This window comes from Contarinia nasturtii, unplaced genomic scaffold (assembly GCF_009176525.2).
Source record: "Contarinia nasturtii isolate CC-2019 unplaced genomic scaffold, AAFC_CNas_1.1 Cnas_scaffold_350, whole genome shotgun sequence".
Taxonomy (NCBI): Eukaryota; Metazoa; Arthropoda; class Insecta; order Diptera; family Cecidomyiidae; genus Contarinia; species Contarinia nasturtii.
The window spans coordinates 4,896,527-4,915,201 of record NW_022197705.1 but is presented as its reverse complement, the minus strand read 5'-3'; the positions used below and the strand labels follow the sequence as shown (position 1 = coordinate 4,915,201).

The following is an 18,675-nucleotide window of genomic DNA, read 5'->3' as shown; positions in this document are numbered from 1 at the left end:
ACCGAAGTGTGTTCTTCAAGAAAATAAGAACCGTATTTCATTCGTCTTGAGTTCATTTTGCCGTTTGTTTCATTTCAATTGGAAAAGTGGTAAGGGCAGAGACGTTAAGATGGTGGCAGCATCTACAAAATAGACTGCTGGAAATCTCCATTTCTGATTACACAACAAATAAATTCTTGTGCAGTTCAGGCCTCGACTATTATACACAACCACATTAAATTTAAAAAAAAAAAGAAGAAACGGAATGAAGTTCGGTTTTTTGCCGGTGGCTCTTGATAACAAAACTTCGACAGAATTATCATTTTCCTTATTTTTTGTTGCCATTTCCTTTCTGTCTTCTCTTTTTGTTACTTTAGTTGAAGTGAAAAACTTTGGTCTTCGGGAGATTTTTATTGAAAACGTCTTAAAGTGACATGTATCGTTCTCTTTTTCATTTCTACTTTAGTGAAATTAATTCTTCTATTTTTTTCATTTGTGCTTACTCGGGGGAAACTTTTCTTTGTCGTTTCAATACGTATGATGCCGACGCAAAATCTCATTATATCACTACTATTATTGAGCTCTTGACTCGTGTGGTGTTTCCATATACAAACCACCACATATTTATGTAGGTAATTTCTCTCTGTTGATTTTCAAATGGCACTTCATTTGTATTTGTTCCAAGCAACAGTTCCGTGCTTTAATGTGATTTATTTCGAGAATGTAATAATAATAGTATCAAGCATTTGTATTGTAGAGCAACAACATTGCTCAACATAAAATTTGATTTGCGGAAGACACATTCAGCGCTTGCTCAAAATAAATCAAACGAAATACCGAATAAATGTTCATCAACATCTTTCCACGATTAAAACTCATCCCCAAATACATCAAGTGAAGACAGAATGCGTCAATCCCACATGGAATTCTTCTGACAACATGTCAATAGAATAGTCATGGGTGTTCGATAAGAAGATGCCCGTGGATTCGTGCGAGAACATCATTTATTATGATTATTATTATTTATCAATAAAGAGCCGTCGGCTTAAAATTATGACCGCTTTTATTATTGCTCGACATCCAATCGGAAGCTTTTGCACACAATTCAGCTGTAATTAATGGTACATTGCCAACAGCTTGATAAAATGTCTGCTTGTATGACGGCTGGTGGTGGGCAAAAGAAACATAGCTTATTGAAATAAACGAAGCACGATGGCCGTACAATCAATAACTCAAAATAGCAAAAATCATGATCAATACAAAACAAAAAAAAAATACTCGAAGATATTGAATTGTGAAAACTGGCACTAACAAATGATTGTGTGCGGGTTATAAATCTATTGATGATTATGTTCTATTGTCAGTATTGATTTACCCGATCATTTTTTCAATGATTTATCTCTCATTTGTGGTTATGTTTTCTTCTCCCTTTGATTTTCACTTCTCTCTTTGTATCCACTTCCCATTTTCTCACTCACCCGTTCACCTTCAATTGAATTCCATCGAATTCGAATTATCTATTCAGAGCATACGCCTTTTTTGTAATTATCATTCTAAACAATGGAACGTTTTTTTACTCTATCTCTTCGTCTCCATTCGATAGTTCTAATAATAATCGACATACGTTCCACAATTCATTGTTTATTATTTGCGAGACGTGATGTTGTGGCTTTTCGTTGTTGTTGTTGCTGCTGTTTTCAGTTCAAATGATGACAACAACGACAATCAATAAATATAATGAATAGACTAGTTTTATATGAATGCCCGTTCGGTTTGTGTATTTTTATAGATAGATTTTGCCAGTCAACGAACACAAACCAATCGAACAGGCATTCCGTCGCATTATTTATGATAGTTGTAATTTGACGTTTATTTTCATTTTCATTTCATATAGATGTTGGCTGATAAACACATATCTGCAATAAAAAATTGGTGGTGGTGAGATGGTTGGTTATCAACCGAGTAATTGTTTAACATTAAACAATCGGAATCGATTCGGCTGTGATGGTGATGATGTGGCAGCAGCAGCGGCAGCAGCAACAACGGCTGCAATACAAACGAAAATTTTTACGGCATTTAGCACCGATGACGATGATGACATTATTGATTTAGTTGAGCATAATGTGACGGAACAAAGAAATTACGACCAATGTAACTGGCAAAAGAGACAACGATCACAAAGGTGTATAATAAACGATAATAATACCGTATCGAATGATTGTCGTGTGAATGCGCAAATTTATCATGGCAATTGCAATAGAAAGAATAAAAAATCCATTCAATACATTAAAATGTGGTTTCGCGGACGAGCCACCACCATCCGTAATTCATCCGTTTCGGTTATATTGTGTGCGGTAATTTCATTGTTGTTATTGAATATAGACGTTGCCAATGCGGAACCACACCAACAATGCGAACCAAAAGTTTTAGAAGAAACGCCACCAGATCCGGTAAGCAATACATTTATTTTACTTCGTTTCGAATAAAACATAAACCGACTTCGACTCGCACAATTTTTATTCGTTTTATTTTTTTTCTCATCGTGCCAATAAATTTTACGGTGACATTTAGAAGCTTTGTATTGTGTGTGCATTTGTATCATCATCCACAGACTCAAATAGAAGTGTTAAGCTCGCATATACACACACACTCTCACAGGGAACGACCAACAAGATGATATTGATGACAACAAATCAATATTATGCCTTGGATTTTATTCGAATGGCGGCTTTCAGTTTGGTGTTTTTTGGTTCGCATTTAAGCGAACGGCTTACTTGAAGACGTATTTTCTTCACATTCTCGTTCCTACTTTTTCTTGCTTCTAAAATATGTTTCGCTGCCACATGAAGATAAAGAGGTCGAGCGAACAGTTAATTTCTAGAGTTTATATGCTCGGCTTTTATTGCATGTTACTTTTATGGTTGAACTGAGATTAATGTCAATAAGAAGATTTTAGTTCCAACTCACCGGTTTCAGGATATATCCTTTAGCCAAAACCATTTCGTTTACGGTGTATAACAGAAGACATGGAAAACATTAAATATCAACGTGTAGAATTGATATTGATTTCATTCCATTTGTAAAATGTATATGCTTTGGGCGTTTCTGCTTAACTTCTACACAGTCACATGTAATACATACACATATAGTATAAGCTTCAGATAAGATAGATGTTAATTTTGTGTGCGAAAAGGTTTTGAAATCAATTTCACAATATTTTAATTCATCAATTTAATCTGTTTCTTTCGATTTATATGTCATTTTGCCGTATCATCTGTGTTGGTCATCAAGTTCTATGATTCGTACGATGTAACAATTGGTGCAGCCAAAAAGTTGGCCGATTATTTGAATACAATACGTCCAGCGAATACGATAACGGCGGAGATACGAAACCAAGCGAATGCCATCGCCACTGAATCACTGATGACGCAAGAAGATGAGGGTTTATTGGCAATTGCAATTGCAGCCCCATCATTGAAATTGGCTGTCGTACAATTTCGTGATATAATTGATATTGCGCCCGAAGTGTCAAGCAATCACACCTACTTTCGTTCTTATTGGCGTGAATTGGGATTAGCATGGAATCATACTGAAGGTGCACAATTCTGGGGACCGCCGTTTCGTGATTGTGGCGCCTTAAAAGGACGTTGGCTTTGGCCGTTCAGTGTGAATTTTCAAGCCAATGGAATTAAGTATGTTGCGTTTATCAATAATTGATTCAAAGAAATGTGACAAGATTCATGTGATAATTTATGTATCTGTGTGTATTTTCTTGAACTTTCAGAACTGTTGCCAGCTCATTCATAGCCGCCGACGATGATCCATGTAACGATGCTTTAAGCGAACCAATTTTTGGAAAAAAACACAGGTAATCTGTCATGATTGCATTTTATGATGAAAATATAACGAAGAAAAAAGCTAAACTTGTTTCGTTGGGTTTTGCAGCTGTGATACGGAAACAACATTTTGTTTTAAATCAATGTTAAATGATACACACGGTGGCAGTGGCAGTAGCGGTGTCAGTGGTGGTAGTGTTGGAAATAAACAACGCACATCATACACATGCCTGTGTAATTTCGGTTACTATGTGCCAAATCAAACGTTGCAAGGATTTGATGCGCAGGATATGGAAATGAATGGCGGCAACAGTGGCGCCGGAAATTATTCGTGCATTCCATGTCCAGGCGGATGTGAACATTGTAATGAGAAGGGTGAATGTAGCGACGGCGAACCGCATGATTATTTTTTAACGGAAACTTTATTACGGTTTTCGATTGGCGTTATACTTGGTTCTTGCATGTTCAGCTGTTTAATTTTAGCCATTATTGTATTCCGACAAAGAAAATGCAAGGTAATAAGTTTTCTACCATAAAATGTATCAATGTGCGAGCGAGAAAAAGCGAGAGAGAATACACATATTCAATGCTGATATACAAAGTCTCTTTGGTTCACTCCTCGCTCATAGCACACAAAATGCCATTTATAATAAATTAACAATCTTAATGTAAATTTTCAATTTCCTCTATTACTCAGACCATCTCGAGCGGCATGTGGACCGTTTTAGAAATAATTTTATTAGGAATCCTTTTAATGTATGCCTCGGTGAGTTTGAAATTCAAAATTGAAAGAGAAGAAGAAAGGAAGAAAAAAAAACAATGATTGTACGAATTTAATTAAAAACTGTGATTTTAACAGAAAGCAAACTCTTTCTCCTGTGTATATGTGTGTTCTATCTTCTTCATTTGTTTCATCGCCTCATTTATTATGCATTCGATATTTAGGTTGGTCTACACTTCTTTCCTGCATCGACTGTACGTTGCCTGTTAGAACCATGGTTCCGTGAGCTTGGTTTCATCGTGTGCTATGGTGCAATCATATTAAAATTATATCGTCACTTAGTCGAATTTCGTACGCGAAAAGCGCATCGATGGGTATTGCGTGATATTGATCTATTGAAATATTTGTCATCGATGATATTTGCCGTTGTATGCTATATGTCAGCATTTACCGCATCATCAATGGATCTTATACAAACGGCTGCACTTGAAGGATTGCAAGAAGTGCAAACGAATACATGCCAACAAATGAAATGGGAATTTGTGACGCAATTTAGTGAAATATTAATATTGACATTTGGTTTACATTTGGCCATCGCAAGTCGCAATGCCAACACACAATTCCGGGTAAGTGATTCAAATGTGATTTATTTTCCCTCTTGAAAATGGTAGAATTAAAAAAAAAACGATAACAAAAGAGAATTCTCTTTAAATTGAAAATGTCACTCACTCAATCCTAATTTGAATTTTTGTCTTTTTTTTGTGTACGTGCGCTTCGTATAGGAAAGACAATTTCTGGTTGCATCGATTTCAGCTGAATTTATTGTTTCGGTGAACTTTTACATTTTGCGTGCTATTTATCTGAATTCATGGGGTCCGGGAACAATATTTTTAATACTTTTTCTACGTTCACAATTCACCAACACACTGACGATGGGACTGATATTCTTGCCAAAGCTTTGGTACCAACATAAACAGGTATCGCTTCTCGTTTTCATTTTTCAGTCGCACTAATCTTGTGCGACGTGCCAACGATTGAATATATATTAGATTAAATTGTTTTCAAAATCATTTGAACATTATCGAAATTTGCTTATGCATTGAACACAAATTGTGTGCTGTCGAATAAAACAAATCGAAAATTGATATTAATATGAATTGATAGGGTGCACATGATACGAGCCATCATGGTGGTGCTTATGCTGGCATTTACTTAGGCGATCCAGACATTGGCGAATTGACAATATCTGAAATGAGCCCAGAAGATATACGAGCTGAATTAAAAAGGTACCATGTTTGCTCAGTCACTTTTTCATTCTAATGTTTGCAATATCTTCTTCTTTTTTTGCTTGTCGAGTCAGGCAAATTGCGTGTCTATTTGATGTTCATTGATTAAATTTGTTCGTTTCGAATTTGATTTTTCTTTTTTTTTTCCCACTCATGCACTCTGACAATGTCATACGATTTGCGTACTTGCTCGGTCTACCATTGCCATTGGTGGCGCTTATGGTGGCTATTTTGATTTTGCTGCCGACACAAATTTTTGTTCGTAGATTGTACACCCAACTTGAAGTGTTGAAGAATAAAACACTTCGACAGGATAATCCGCATATTAGCAAGAGACGAGGTGGTCGTAAGCCTGCACACCGAAGATTTTCGTTGCAGGTAATTTACTGAGTGTTTTTATTATTCATTTCGTTCTTGTGTGTATGCTCTAGTTTTGGTGTGCAAGAGAAAATTCACGAGAAAATAAATAAACGAAAGCAAAAAAAATCGTGAAAAATGTACTGAATTTGAATTTAGAAAGCAAAGAAAAGAATTTGTAGACATTCATTGTGTGTACGCTTAATGTAATCAATTTTTATTTGATGTTGTCCATCGTGTGTTTAATGGTAATTTTTCGATGTCATTTAATCGCTCACGACACCGATGCGAAATAAGTGTGATTTCATTTGTCGTTTCTTTCTCTTTGCTACTGCCTAAATGTATTGTATACGTACTATGCTGCTTCGAATCGAATGTCCTCTGTGATCATTGCATGTTTTATTGAAAGGCGTTACCCAATTACAATGCCATTAGTATCAAATTTCGAATGTATTTCACCAAAAAAAAAAAACTCCTGTACATTTCGCACGAGCGAAAGTGTAAATATATTGATCACAGGAAAAAAAAGTAAAATAAATGGTTGTAAATGTCCACTTTCACACAATTCACATTCATTATTGTTGGGCCTAAAAGCTTTAAAAATTAAATTAATTGATTGTAAAATCCATTTCATTAAATTCTCTTCCATGTTCTTGATATGCATTGCCGCTCGCTATTGTCCTACATGCACTATATAATACACGTATACATTTCGCGTTGTGTTTCAATAATAAATTAACCGTAAAATTTTTGATCGTCCAACCATTTGAGACCGTCATTTAAAAGCCATTTAAACAACTTTTATTGCGTTATAACCCCTTTTACACAAACACACCCAACCAATGAACCAATATATCTGTATATAACCAAAATCAAAGTTTTGCAGTCTGTTTGGTTGCCAAATATTCAATGAATGAAAATGCAAATTTCACTGATTCACCAAAATTGCCCGGAATTTGGTTTTTTTTATGAAACCTATTCGAGATTATGTATAGTTTTCGATAATTATTTTATTTTCCCAATTTAGATTAGTTTGAAAGCAATTTAGTGACAATTTTACCATTTAGAATATCTATCGATATACATATATTAAATAGACAACTTTTTTTTTATATATACATATTTTATTCTATAAAATTAGAGCCAAATTAACTATTAATATTTCATTAATATTTTTGTCCCATCAAATCTCATCTCACAATAAAACATATATAATATATACACACACATTGACAAACGATAATAATCACGCATACATGTTGCCTCCATACAAAACCGAACTCAATACCAAAAACCCAAAACATTTTCAAAAAACCACACGATAAAAAAAAACTCATTGACTGTATGACTCTCCTTCTCTATGTCGATTCGTTAAAAATGAATTTATAGAAAAAGGGAAGTCGTGATAAGGTAAGCAAATGTAGATCTTGCTAGCTCTTTTATTTATATTTTTATTTGCTTTTCACAATTTTTTGATTCGCTTCGGCTATTGCACTTTTTTCGCAGCTGTTGCTGTCAATGACGACAGTTTTTATGAACTTTAATCAGATTCCAAGCTATTTTTTGTTCAAAGAAGATATCAAGCTGATATAACAAACACATTATCTGTTTCGCATAAAAATAAGCATTCGTCTATTTATATATTCTGCTTAAATTGTCAGGCTTTCGCGAATATAATTTTGAAAATCGGCAAATATTTCTATGCCGCAAATATATATGCGAAAAAAATGTCAGTGTGCTCTGTTATTTGGTTGCCTGCATTGTGCCAATATACAATAGAGCTGATTTGCAATTTGTTTTCACATCGATTTAAGAGCAATGCATACACAGCTTGAAACTTTTTTTTTTCACCCCAATTCATAACCGAACAAATCTTGTATGGGTTTATAACAACAAAGTACCGAAATCTGATTAGAGTACATGGAGCGTAAATTGTCAAGATAATTCTGACCAATTTTGATTTTGCTTTGAATTCCCTTTATTTTTATGTATTTTGCTTTCAAAGGCAGTTTTATTTTACTCTTTTTTTTCCTTCTACTTTTTGGAAACAATCCAAACATAGCCCACACAATAACATATGTACAAATATATATATAGCCTCATGACTCACACTTGTACACGCTCATATAGCTTATGTTAACATTTGCAAATATACATAAATGGAAAGAAATATATGGGCGATTTTATTGCAACCATTAAAACCATTCCAACCAAAGAATGAATATGACTGAATATCTAGTTGATGATATGGACTAATGATAGCATAAAATTAAACATTCGTTCGAACTCGAACTTCGATGTTGGCGAAGGAACTTTGAACAGCCAACGAATAAATCGTTAACCAGCTGTTGTCGAAACTGAATATGCAGTCAGATTCATTCTCTCAATTGTGAACGATTCAAATGCGCGCAGTCTTTTTTTTTATATATCTTTCTCTGTCAATCCACCGCCACAATGTAGAAGGGTTGTATGAAATGTGAAAACGGCTTATGACTTTAAATTCTTCTCTATAGATAAACCATTCAAATATGTAATAACCATTTTACATTCGTTTTCGTTTGTTCTATCGTTCGTTATTGGTGTCGTTTCGTTTAGTCCAGCAAAGATAATCGAAAATGTTTCAAGTGATGGCAAAGAACAGAAAAAAAATGGGATAAGACCCATTCGTTGGCAAAACAATCTCTTCACAATCGGTTCGAAAAAGTTGTTGCGAATCGTCGTTTTCCATTTTGTCATAACCAAATCTCTGTATGCTTTTATGTGTCTTCTTCTGCTATAAATTTTATACAATTTTTCCACATTCCAACTATAAATCGCTTTTTGATTTTCTCTCTAACTCATTCTCTTACACGTTCTCAGTTTATTACCGATCTTTTTATTCACCTCTATCATTTTATATGTACGTGTCTACGTCTGTGTCATATTTCTATCCCTCTCTTTCTTATTATATTTTGTCTATTGTCATTAATCGGTATAACCGGGTAGAAAAATGCTCTGGGTAACCATATTCTGTTGTTAAAACATGAAAACAAGGCCGAACAGATTCAAATGCATTTATATGTCATATATTTTTGTATATTTATTTGGTATATTATTATATTTTGTGTCAGCTTTTTGGCTTTTTATAAGCTTGAATTTCAACATGCTACATATTTTTACTCTTTATATTTCAAATGTAATACATATACTAATACACACATACAACATGTTCAAGTTTTATAGAGCTTTCTCATATTTGTTTGTAATATTCGGTTATTCTTGTTTTATATGTTTTTTTTTTTCGTTCGTTTTGTTTTTGTTGTGCATTAACGCAAAATGCAAACAATAACTGTTTGTAAACTGAATTACACAAAAATATGTTGCTTTTTCGAGATTATTTTCACGTGTGTGTCAACATATTTTATTGTGGGCAATTATTATATGACGAAATATTGCCATATGTTTTATGATTATATCTCTCTGTATCATTCTCTTTTCATTAATCGATTTGCGATGATAAAATAGGCATTAAGTGCAAAACATCGAAGTCATCGTCATCATGCGCACGACACCGAAATGACCGAAGCCGAACCATCGCGAACACCTGAGGATTCAGTGTGTTCCGTTGAAGGACCAACGGACACTGGTGGCGAACCATCCGCATTTTCAACAACCAAATCAGGAATCTATAATTAATCACATCAAACAACTTATCGCATTGCATGCATCAATACACACATGATTGTGTCACTAATACTGTAGCATAATTTATTGACTTAGGCACATATGTTGTTAGCTCACACATACCGCATAGGGAAAAAACACGACGGGAAAATATGAACGAGCCATATTGATCATTATATAATACAAAAAAAAAATCATTGTGACACCTCATTAATCTCCCCCCAAAAGAAGAAAAACAAATTTAATTCACCAAATAGCAAAATTATACGGAAATATCCGTCAAATACAAGATCGATTCCGAAATAAATCCGCATAAATAATCATAATTAACTATAAGAAAGTTGCTACAAAAAAAAGTCTTGTATAGTAAATTTAATTGTTTCATTCTATTTTTCTCAAAATAGAAATTTGCGTATTTGATTCTAAAGCGCAAGTAAACATAATAAACTAAAACGAAGAAGCCAAAAAATTAGCAAAAGATACCGAAAATTCCAATATAGAAAGCTTAATCAATACGATATATAGCTTGCGAAACGTATACGTTTCACATTTGATAGTTATATAATTTGAGTTGTGATTTTTCGTTCAGTTTTCTCTAGTTAATAAATCCATGCGCGCAAAAGTTCAGTGTTTATTCGAAGCAGCGAACAAAAATCAAATAAATCCATCAAATTACAATCCAAACACAGACAGATTTCCATTTTTGTTTTGTTGTGTTTGGTGCGTGATTGTTATGCCAAACAGAAACAGCATACAAATCCAGTTTTCCACATTTAAAGCAATTTTTGTATCGGTCATCGAATTAATTTTGTTATTTTTTAAAATGAAGCACACACACAATGATAATGAAAAGCACACAATAATTCAAAAAAGAAGCCAATTTGTACATAGTTCTTAATAAGAAACCATTTGAGTTAATTAAATGTAAAATTTGATCATATGTCAACATCTACTAGGTTATATAATTGTCACTTTTTTAAACAAAATATGATACAAAATTAAATGATATCCTTTTTTATTTATTTGTCTCGCCATTTTCATCATTTTGTTGATTGTTTACATTTTTTTTTGTAAATGTTTGGTAACTCGTTTTTACAGCATTAAATTGAAATGCATCAAATGGATTTCGTTATTTGCTCAACGTTTACGTTGCCATATTTACATGCAAATGTGTTTTTTGTTGTTTCTATTGCATTTGCACGCAAAACTATAATATGATTAAACATGGTTTATTTTATTTATTTATTTTTTGGAATGAAATTCATTTTTTTTAAAAACCCTTCCACATCCCTGTCGAGAGTCGAGCGCTATCCATATAAATACATTGTGACGTCACACATCTTACACAGAAACGACATCTTTGTAAAACAGGCTAACTACAATGTAAAAGTATAGCGAGAGGAGAAGGGAGTGAATAAAAAGGGGAAACAGATACCTTTGATTTACATTGTAGTTAGTCGGTTATTAATAGATGGCGTTTATATAGTGTGCCCTTATTGCGCTTGTCTCTCGATCCCTGTTAATCATCATTAAAGTGAATTAATTTGAATTCTTTTCAAACATATTTTCTCTCACTGTCCCTTTCTCAACCGAATCAACCAAAATTATTTTAAGTATTTATATACATGAAAAAAAAAAAATATATTTAATAACATGTACATTACAAATACAAACATAAAGAAGCGCTGTTAACTAATTAAATTAATTAATATCAGAAATTATATTTCGCATCTGATGCACAAATATAAAGATAGTTCATTATGATTATGATTATGATAAATGATAGGGAGAAATTAAATGAAGAAAAAAGAAATTTATTGTTAAAATGACAAACAAACGAACCAAGCAAATGGTGGAATTGTTTATCATTTTGTTCACAAATATGTTTTATTCGTGATTACGCTAACTGATTTTCCTTTCATGAAATATTTGCAAAGTTCATTTGAACGACATTATTTTTTAAAAAAAGAGCAACTTTCTGACAACGCTGCTTCCCTCTAAGCCCTAACCAGTAAAGATACCTCACTTGAAGAGAAATTTCAATTTATTAATCAAATTCAAGGACTGGATTCGAATATCCACGAATTATGTCAATGGAACTTCCTTTTATTGACAATTTTGCAGAGGGAAGTTCGGTACAAATAACAATGTTTCGATTGGCAATAGCCACATACCAATTACGAATTTTGATAATAAAATTGAAAATTTTCTCCAAAGAACACCAACCTATACTGGTAATACAAACTTTCAGAAAACTTCTGATTACATTGTTATGTACACATTATAAAAAAGCATAAAACTTTAAAAACTAACAATGCATGTGCAGTGCTAAGATCTTTACGACGCGAATGAATCTATTTTAAAACATAAACCTCAAAGTTGGATGGGAATATTTAGCTAAGATATCAGAATGATTATGTATTAAATCTAAAAGATGATATTATGATTAAGTAAGCAGAAGAATTGCCGCCCAACAGGAGTTCAGCAAAATAATAACAGCAACAGAGAGATGATGATGATATATGAATATAGGTTAAGCTAATAGGACATAACAGCAACTAGGAACTGCTCTTTCATGCACATACACAAACATTTATCGCTTTTCCATCTACTAATTTGCAAATCAACGAAGACGAACAATTGTATTCCACAAAAACACACACACACACACACAGAGCTTGCGGCTTTCATAGACCCAAACACATTCTTTATGTGAAACTGGAAAATGCTAAAGATTGTAGTTAATAAAATATGAGCTATTAAAATGTAATTTTAGACTAAAAACTCAACTTGTATATCCAAAATTTAAACCAAAAAAAAAACAAACGTATGTAATGAATCATCACTTTATATCGATATACTATTCAATGTTTCTTTGCAGCTCACATGCTGAGCATGGATAAGTCTTTGCTAAATAATTGTACCTCTTCGAATGTATCTGTCATTAATCTTAATGCATTTATTCTATTGAAATAAATGTAATGTATCCGATTGCACTATATCAAATATGCTTTTAGTTCAGTCTTTTAACATTCACTAACTGTGTCATGCTGCCATCGCAACTGAAAGCAAACCAAAAAAAAACATACGGGGTTTATGATCTATTATGTAAATAGGAATATGTTATGAAAAAATAAATTCATAAAATAAATTTGAAAAAAACTTAAAAAAGATAAATGTTAACATGTAACATGTATTTATATGTAGTAACAAAAGAATACATAGAGATTCTATGTATTAAATTTGAGTTTTATTTCAATCCCATATCTGTTTGCATTTTTCGACACAGCTGGAGCTGGTTTTTATAGAAATTTATCTGGCGATAAATTTTCCTTAATCCATTTAACACATTAATTTCATCAGAGTAAACTTGAAATAGCAAGTATTTGGTGAGTATAATGAGTACTTTATTTAAATAAAAGCGTGGACCATATTCTGTGTTTCATTGAGTGTTTCATATTTATTTTTTTAGTCTCGACCAAATTAAATATCTCATTAAACACATACAGGAATTTGATTTATTCGGAAATGGTATTGAATTGGCATTTTTATCATGGAGAAAGATCATACTTTTGATATATCGTTTTACTACAATATAATCAAGAACATCATTATCTAAGATCATTGTTGTCATTTGTTTAAATCTAGATAAACAGATTTTGACGATTTGAAATTTCTTCAAATTTGTTAAGATTGAAGATTTTAGTAGAAAAATGAGATTCCCCAACACGAGTGTAATAACAATAAAAGTTATTGTTATAGTTATAAAAACAATTTTATTGTTACAATCACATCTACTGTTTCCATTCGAAACTTTCCACTCTATTTCAATGCCTGAGCGTGATTCTATTTCAAGCCAGTGGCAGCTGCCTGCCGGGATATTTAGATCGTGGCATCCTCACAGTAATACACATTGAATTTCAACTTAGATGTCAGTTTAAATGATCTAGTGTAAATAAAAAATGCACTGGTTGAAGATATAATATTAGAAGTGTTTAGAGTTTGGTCCTGATTTACTATAGAATGCCTTCCATAATTTACCATTTATTTGTTGTCTAATTTTTAATGGCATTTTTTGGAAGTTCATAAATCTCATAAAATGATGCTGATTTACCTTTGTTAGTATTTATATAGAACAATTATCAATTAAATTTTATTGCAAGCGCCAGATAGCTACACGTGTAAGAGAATGTCTTATCATACAGACACAAATAATAAAATATGTATGGCAAATTATTAGTTCCTTTTGAAGATTATTATTAGTTCCTTATTAATATACAGCTCTTATATAGATAGAAAAATATTTTGTGAATAGTGCCTCTTTAATACAGTGAATGATGTTAAAAAAGTATCACACAGGGAGAGAGATTGTGGGTACAATTACTTTACTTTGTGAAAAAGTGAAAAACAGTCATTGTTCAGTCATTGTTATTTATTACTTGGTCAACACATTTTTGGATGAAGTTTCGACTTTTAATTATTATAAAAGGTCTAGACTGTACAAGTATCGACAGAAGGCATAAAGTTTCCACAAGTTGGAAAATTCGGTGGTGGTGGTACCATGTCTTCTCTTTCGCCAACTTTAAAGATGGCCATCATGCCCGTGTGCATGTGAAATTCAAAGTGGCAATGGAAATACCAATAGCCCGGATTACACGATTTAAACCGTAATCGAACGAATCCTCCGCTTGGAATACTTACTGTATCCTTGACTGGAGGTAGATATTGAGAATCTGCGAATGCTGTTGTTCTAGATTTATATTGGTTCAAGGTTCCCATATCGACTACTTGAAATCCGTAACCATGCAAATGAATTGGATGACTTATCGGCCCTCCTGGTTCTATATAAAATGAAGAATGTATATGAGGTCTGAGCCGAATGAGTTCAATATGATCAAATACTTACGACCGGCCAAATCATACAAGAAGAATTCATAGACTTTGCAAAGTTCAAGTTTGGTTAAGTGAGTGCAATAGCACACCTTTCCAGGTTCACAATTTGACGGTAAATTATCAGCATTACAATATTTGAGGCTAGAATCATCTTGAGTTAGAATTGAGAATGGCGGATGAACACTCGAAATATTATTTATCGTTGATACCATGGTCACGTTACCAGCAGCTAAATTTAAAGTAAAATCGGTAGATGTTAAACTAAATTCATGATATGCTTATTAAAAATGTTAAAAAACATACTCAAGTAAACGCTTGGTCTTTCTTGACCAATTATGTTTCGGAATTCAAATGGAAAACCATTTGCGATGTTTTCAAATCTTAAGTTCCCTCCAGTGGGACTTGATATGTCTTTTTGCTGTAAGGCTGCAACGCAAAGACTATTTGAAGTTTTATCAGTGCAATCTGTTTGCGGATGATTCAAATACTGTGATAGAATAATAAAATTGTAACATTCACTTCCGAAAACCATGAAAAAACTTTAATTAATTGCCAAAACTTACAGCTGCTGTGGGGTCGTCCAGTGAATTATAGCTCGGTCTTGTATTCAATGGTTCTTGGTTTGCTTCCCGAACAAAATATTTATCCAAATTGTTTACAAAAACGATTCTAGCGAATTCTTGTAACTGAAGAGTAGCACAAGTGCCCAAAGCACGAACTCGAATTAATTTTTGTTCTGCAAAACAAAAATGATTTTCCTCAAATTAACGATTACATTTAAATAGATTCATTTCGTATGACCAGCTTACTTATATTTGCATCATTTATTGCATCAATAACAACATCATATCGCTCTCCTGCTTGTGAAACAACACGGTCCACAGTTACTGGCCGAATCGGATAACCATCTGTTGCAGTCACTGTCAATTTATGATCCTCAATCTAGAATTCAATCATTTTAAATGAGAACAATTCATTTGAAATAAGTCACATTTAAAGATACGAACACTAAATTCAAAGGGACAGTTATGTGATGCGGCATTATCAATACGGAACAGGTGTCGTTTTCCTCTCTCAACATAAAATACTTCCAATGGAGCATAGGTGAAATTTCCGAATTCAGAATTGTTAAAACTTCCACGTCCATTGATTAAAATACTATCGGGTTGTAATGGCCTACTTTGAATTCCTGGCGAAAAATCCTCCGCCAAAAAGTTATACCAATCAGCCAATAAAATCGAATGTTCTGCTCTATCGTAATCGTAAAATTCTGCATTTGTATCATCTGGTTGGCGAACGTTCATTGTTCCGGTGAGACCATTGGTTCTGTGCACGCCTGAATGTGCGTGATAGTAATGAGTACCTGATTCACGTACATGGAAATCGTAGCGGAATGTAGTTCCTGATGGGATTGGGCATTGTGTTACCATTGGCACACCATCCATCCACGGTGTTTCTGTTTGATAAACTCCGTGCCAATGAATTGACAATTCAGCTCCGGGCAAATGATTTGTCACATCGATAATGACACGATCATCTTTGCAAACATTGATTGGTGTTCCTGGTAATTCGCGATTTACTGTCATTATATTACGTTCAACACCGTTTGCAGTTACACAACCAGGATTGAAACAATCACTTAATATACCATTCACACAATCACCACATAATCTGTAAAATGATTCGTATAAAATGTTGAAAAATAGATTCTAGAAAGGTGAAAGGGATTTAACTTACTTAGACATTGTGTCATAGGTTTCTACCATAAATTTGAAGTAACAATTTTTTGGTGTGCCATCGCAGTCACGGTAACAACTGATTCCATCGTTGTATGTTCGGTTTGCTGGATGGGGATGATTTTAGTTTAATTAAATCAAATTGAAACCGTGTACTTCTTTCACATACCTTGGCCGTATCTTTCATTCAAATCGTTTGTAGACAAAACCGTTTGACTTCCTGCCTCGCAAGAACAGATCGTAAATGGAATCAAACAGAGTAAAACGATTACGATCGATTTCTTAAAAATATATCGTGCCACCATTTTGCTGCTGAATTGCAAAATTCTTCGAATATTTTATGAAATTCGAAGAAATCGACATGAGCAATACACTCGAACTGATTAGTATGATAATCGAAAGAGCTTTTATACTCTCAGTTTTTTCAATGTCATATATCAAATTTTAATAGCCATGCTCCAAAAATCCGATTAGAATATTTGAAAATAAAAATTAACTTCCTCTGATATACTCAGGCACTATACAATCGATTCAGATAAGCAGATTTTTGACACTCATTCAACATTTTATGATTTCTAATCAAATCTTAAATATTATCAAGAGCACATTTTTTACGATATTCACGATCTAGTCTTTAAATTTCTTTTCAACAAAAGCGTCATTTATTTTTATATAGATTTTCAAACAACTCTCACTGATATATTCGCAATTTTATATAATTTTGAGTAAAAGTAACAATTTGAAATTTTTCCATGCAATATAGACATAAATTTTATTTGTGACATCATTGCCCGTTCACACGCATAGCTGGGCAGACTGAAAAATTCAGGGGTGCGAAGGGGAGGGGTAATGAAAATTTATTCTAATTTGTAAAGGGGTAATTTCAAACTTTTCAAAAATTATGAGGGGGTAAATAATATTTTACTAAATATAGCTTTTAGTGTAAAAATAAGGCGTTTTTTATTTCATCCGGATCAAAATTTATGACCGAGGGGAGAATTTGTAAATTGGACGATTTTTCTCGTTAAAAACTCTACCAAATCCAAAGAATTGTATTCCTAAAAACCCTAGCAAATCAAAAGAATTTTATTCCTAAAAACCCTAACAAATTAAAAGAATTTTCCCAAAAGTCCATTCTGTCTAGTGCAAACACCTTCTCGGAAAGAGTAAATTCGTAAAGGGGTAATTGAAATGTCGTGTAATTTTTAAAGGAGTATTGCCACAATTTAATTCCTCAGAGGGGGGTAATTCCCCCCTCCACCCCTGTCTTCCCAGCTATGTTCACACGAATTGCATTTAATTCTCATGTTTGTGTGGTTGTAGAGACAATTGTTTTAGAAATATTAAATAATTAACCTACTTAGGCTGATACTACTAACATTTGATTATTTGCAAAACCAAATTTTCCGTAGATTTTTTTTTTTACAATAATGGCGTGAATTTAGTGACTTTTATGGCATGTTAGATCATTGTTTAACAACATGTTGTTTACAATAAAAAGATAATAGTAACCTGTAGTTGAAGGAATTCAATCACATGAATAATTGACAATTACCTAATTGGGACGTATATATGTATCATTAATTAACATTTACAAAATGTACAAAAACTAAAAGCAGAATAGAATTGATTTGAACATCTATCTCTATCCATCGGACATGGCTCTTTCACTATTTTTCAATAATAAATATTAAGGTAGTCAAAAAAAAGTCAGTGTGCACAGTAGCTACTACGGTACTATTCGATCACTGAAGTTAAGCTGCATATGCTGTGGTTAGTGTTTGAATGGGTGACCATCGTAGAATATTGTATGTAGTCATGAGTTACTGTGTCCACCGTGCTTCGGAGGGCCCGTTAAGCAATAGTCGGTCCCGAATGTGTGCATAACGAAGATATGGGTTTCAGCATAGACTCGTAAATTAGTAACTCAGCGTCATATAGATTAGGGAAAAAATCATAATGTAGGATACAATCGACTAATCACCGATTTATCTAAAGAAAACCAAAACTGATTAACAGAAACCTGAATGATAAGGATCCTCCACTAGGACTTTAAGGAAATTTCTAAAAGGTAGTCAAATATTGATTTATCACTTTATTTGGATACATTAAGTTCTATTGACAAAATCTTTTGCGCAGTACTTTTGATTAGTAACACATTTGATTACGTGCAATTAAAGTCATCATCTGACATCAATTATCAT

At 33.1% G+C, this 18,675-nt stretch overlaps 2 protein-coding genes across 11 annotated transcripts in view; one reads left to right on the top strand and one right to left on the bottom strand.

Annotated features, from left to right (window-relative positions):
• The window catches only part of LOC116337909 (probable G-protein coupled receptor 158), a 59,126-nt gene extending 48,262 nt beyond the window's left edge, over positions 1–10,864 (top strand). For 9 of the 10 annotated variants that reach the window (XM_031762862.1, XM_031762867.1, XM_031762860.1 and 6 more), the window contains 11 exons: positions 1,874–2,429; positions 3,271–3,671; positions 3,764–3,847; positions 3,925–4,330; positions 4,513–4,581; positions 4,761–5,162; positions 5,319–5,513; positions 5,701–5,822; positions 6,089–6,200; positions 7,569–7,589; positions 9,684–10,864. In XM_031762862.1, the coding sequence (XP_031618722.1) occupies positions 1,923–2,429; positions 3,271–3,671; positions 3,764–3,847; positions 3,925–4,330; positions 4,513–4,581; positions 4,761–5,162; positions 5,319–5,513; positions 5,701–5,822; positions 6,089–6,200; positions 7,569–7,589; positions 9,684–9,854 (2,490 nt within the window). In that variant the 5' untranslated portion in view covers positions 1,874–1,922 and the 3' untranslated portion in view covers positions 9,855–10,864. The remainder of the gene's footprint in view (positions 1–1,873; positions 2,430–3,270; positions 3,672–3,763; positions 3,848–3,924; positions 4,331–4,512; positions 4,582–4,760; positions 5,163–5,318; positions 5,514–5,700; positions 5,823–6,088; positions 6,201–7,568; positions 7,590–9,683) is intronic. The other variant, XM_031762868.1, reaches the window with a different exon arrangement.
• A 3,392-nt stretch (positions 10,865–14,256) lies between these two features.
• Positions 14,257–16,863, bottom strand: LOC116338196 (laccase-like). The gene is made up of 8 exons (XM_031763308.1): positions 16,641–16,863; positions 16,473–16,578; positions 15,743–16,406; positions 15,545–15,677; positions 15,299–15,471; positions 15,039–15,222; positions 14,749–14,964; positions 14,257–14,683 (listed from the first exon to the last, which is right to left on the bottom strand). Exons 1-8 carry the CDS (start codon positions 16,774–16,776, stop codon positions 14,334–14,336), a joined length of 1,962 nt encoding a protein of 653 aa, XP_031619168.1. The 5' UTR covers positions 16,777–16,863; the 3' UTR covers positions 14,257–14,333.
• Between the last annotated feature and the right edge of the window lie 1,812 nt (positions 16,864–18,675).

What these genes read in the sequence shown, in the direction of transcription:
- LOC116338196 (XM_031763308.1), bottom strand. Translation starts at nt 16,776, where the DNA reads ATGGTGGCACGATATATTTTTAAGAAATCGATCGTAATCGTTTTACTC. An exon ending in ACCTATGACACAATGTCTAA is followed by an intron (nt 16,407 to 16,472) that starts GTAAGTTAAATC and finishes ATCATTTTACAG; the next exon opens with ATTATGTGGTGATTGTGTGA. An exon ending in AAGACCAAGCGTTTACTTGA is followed by an intron (nt 14,965 to 15,038) that starts GTATGTTTTTTA and finishes CTTTAAATTTAG; the next exon opens with CTGCTGGTAACGTGACCATG.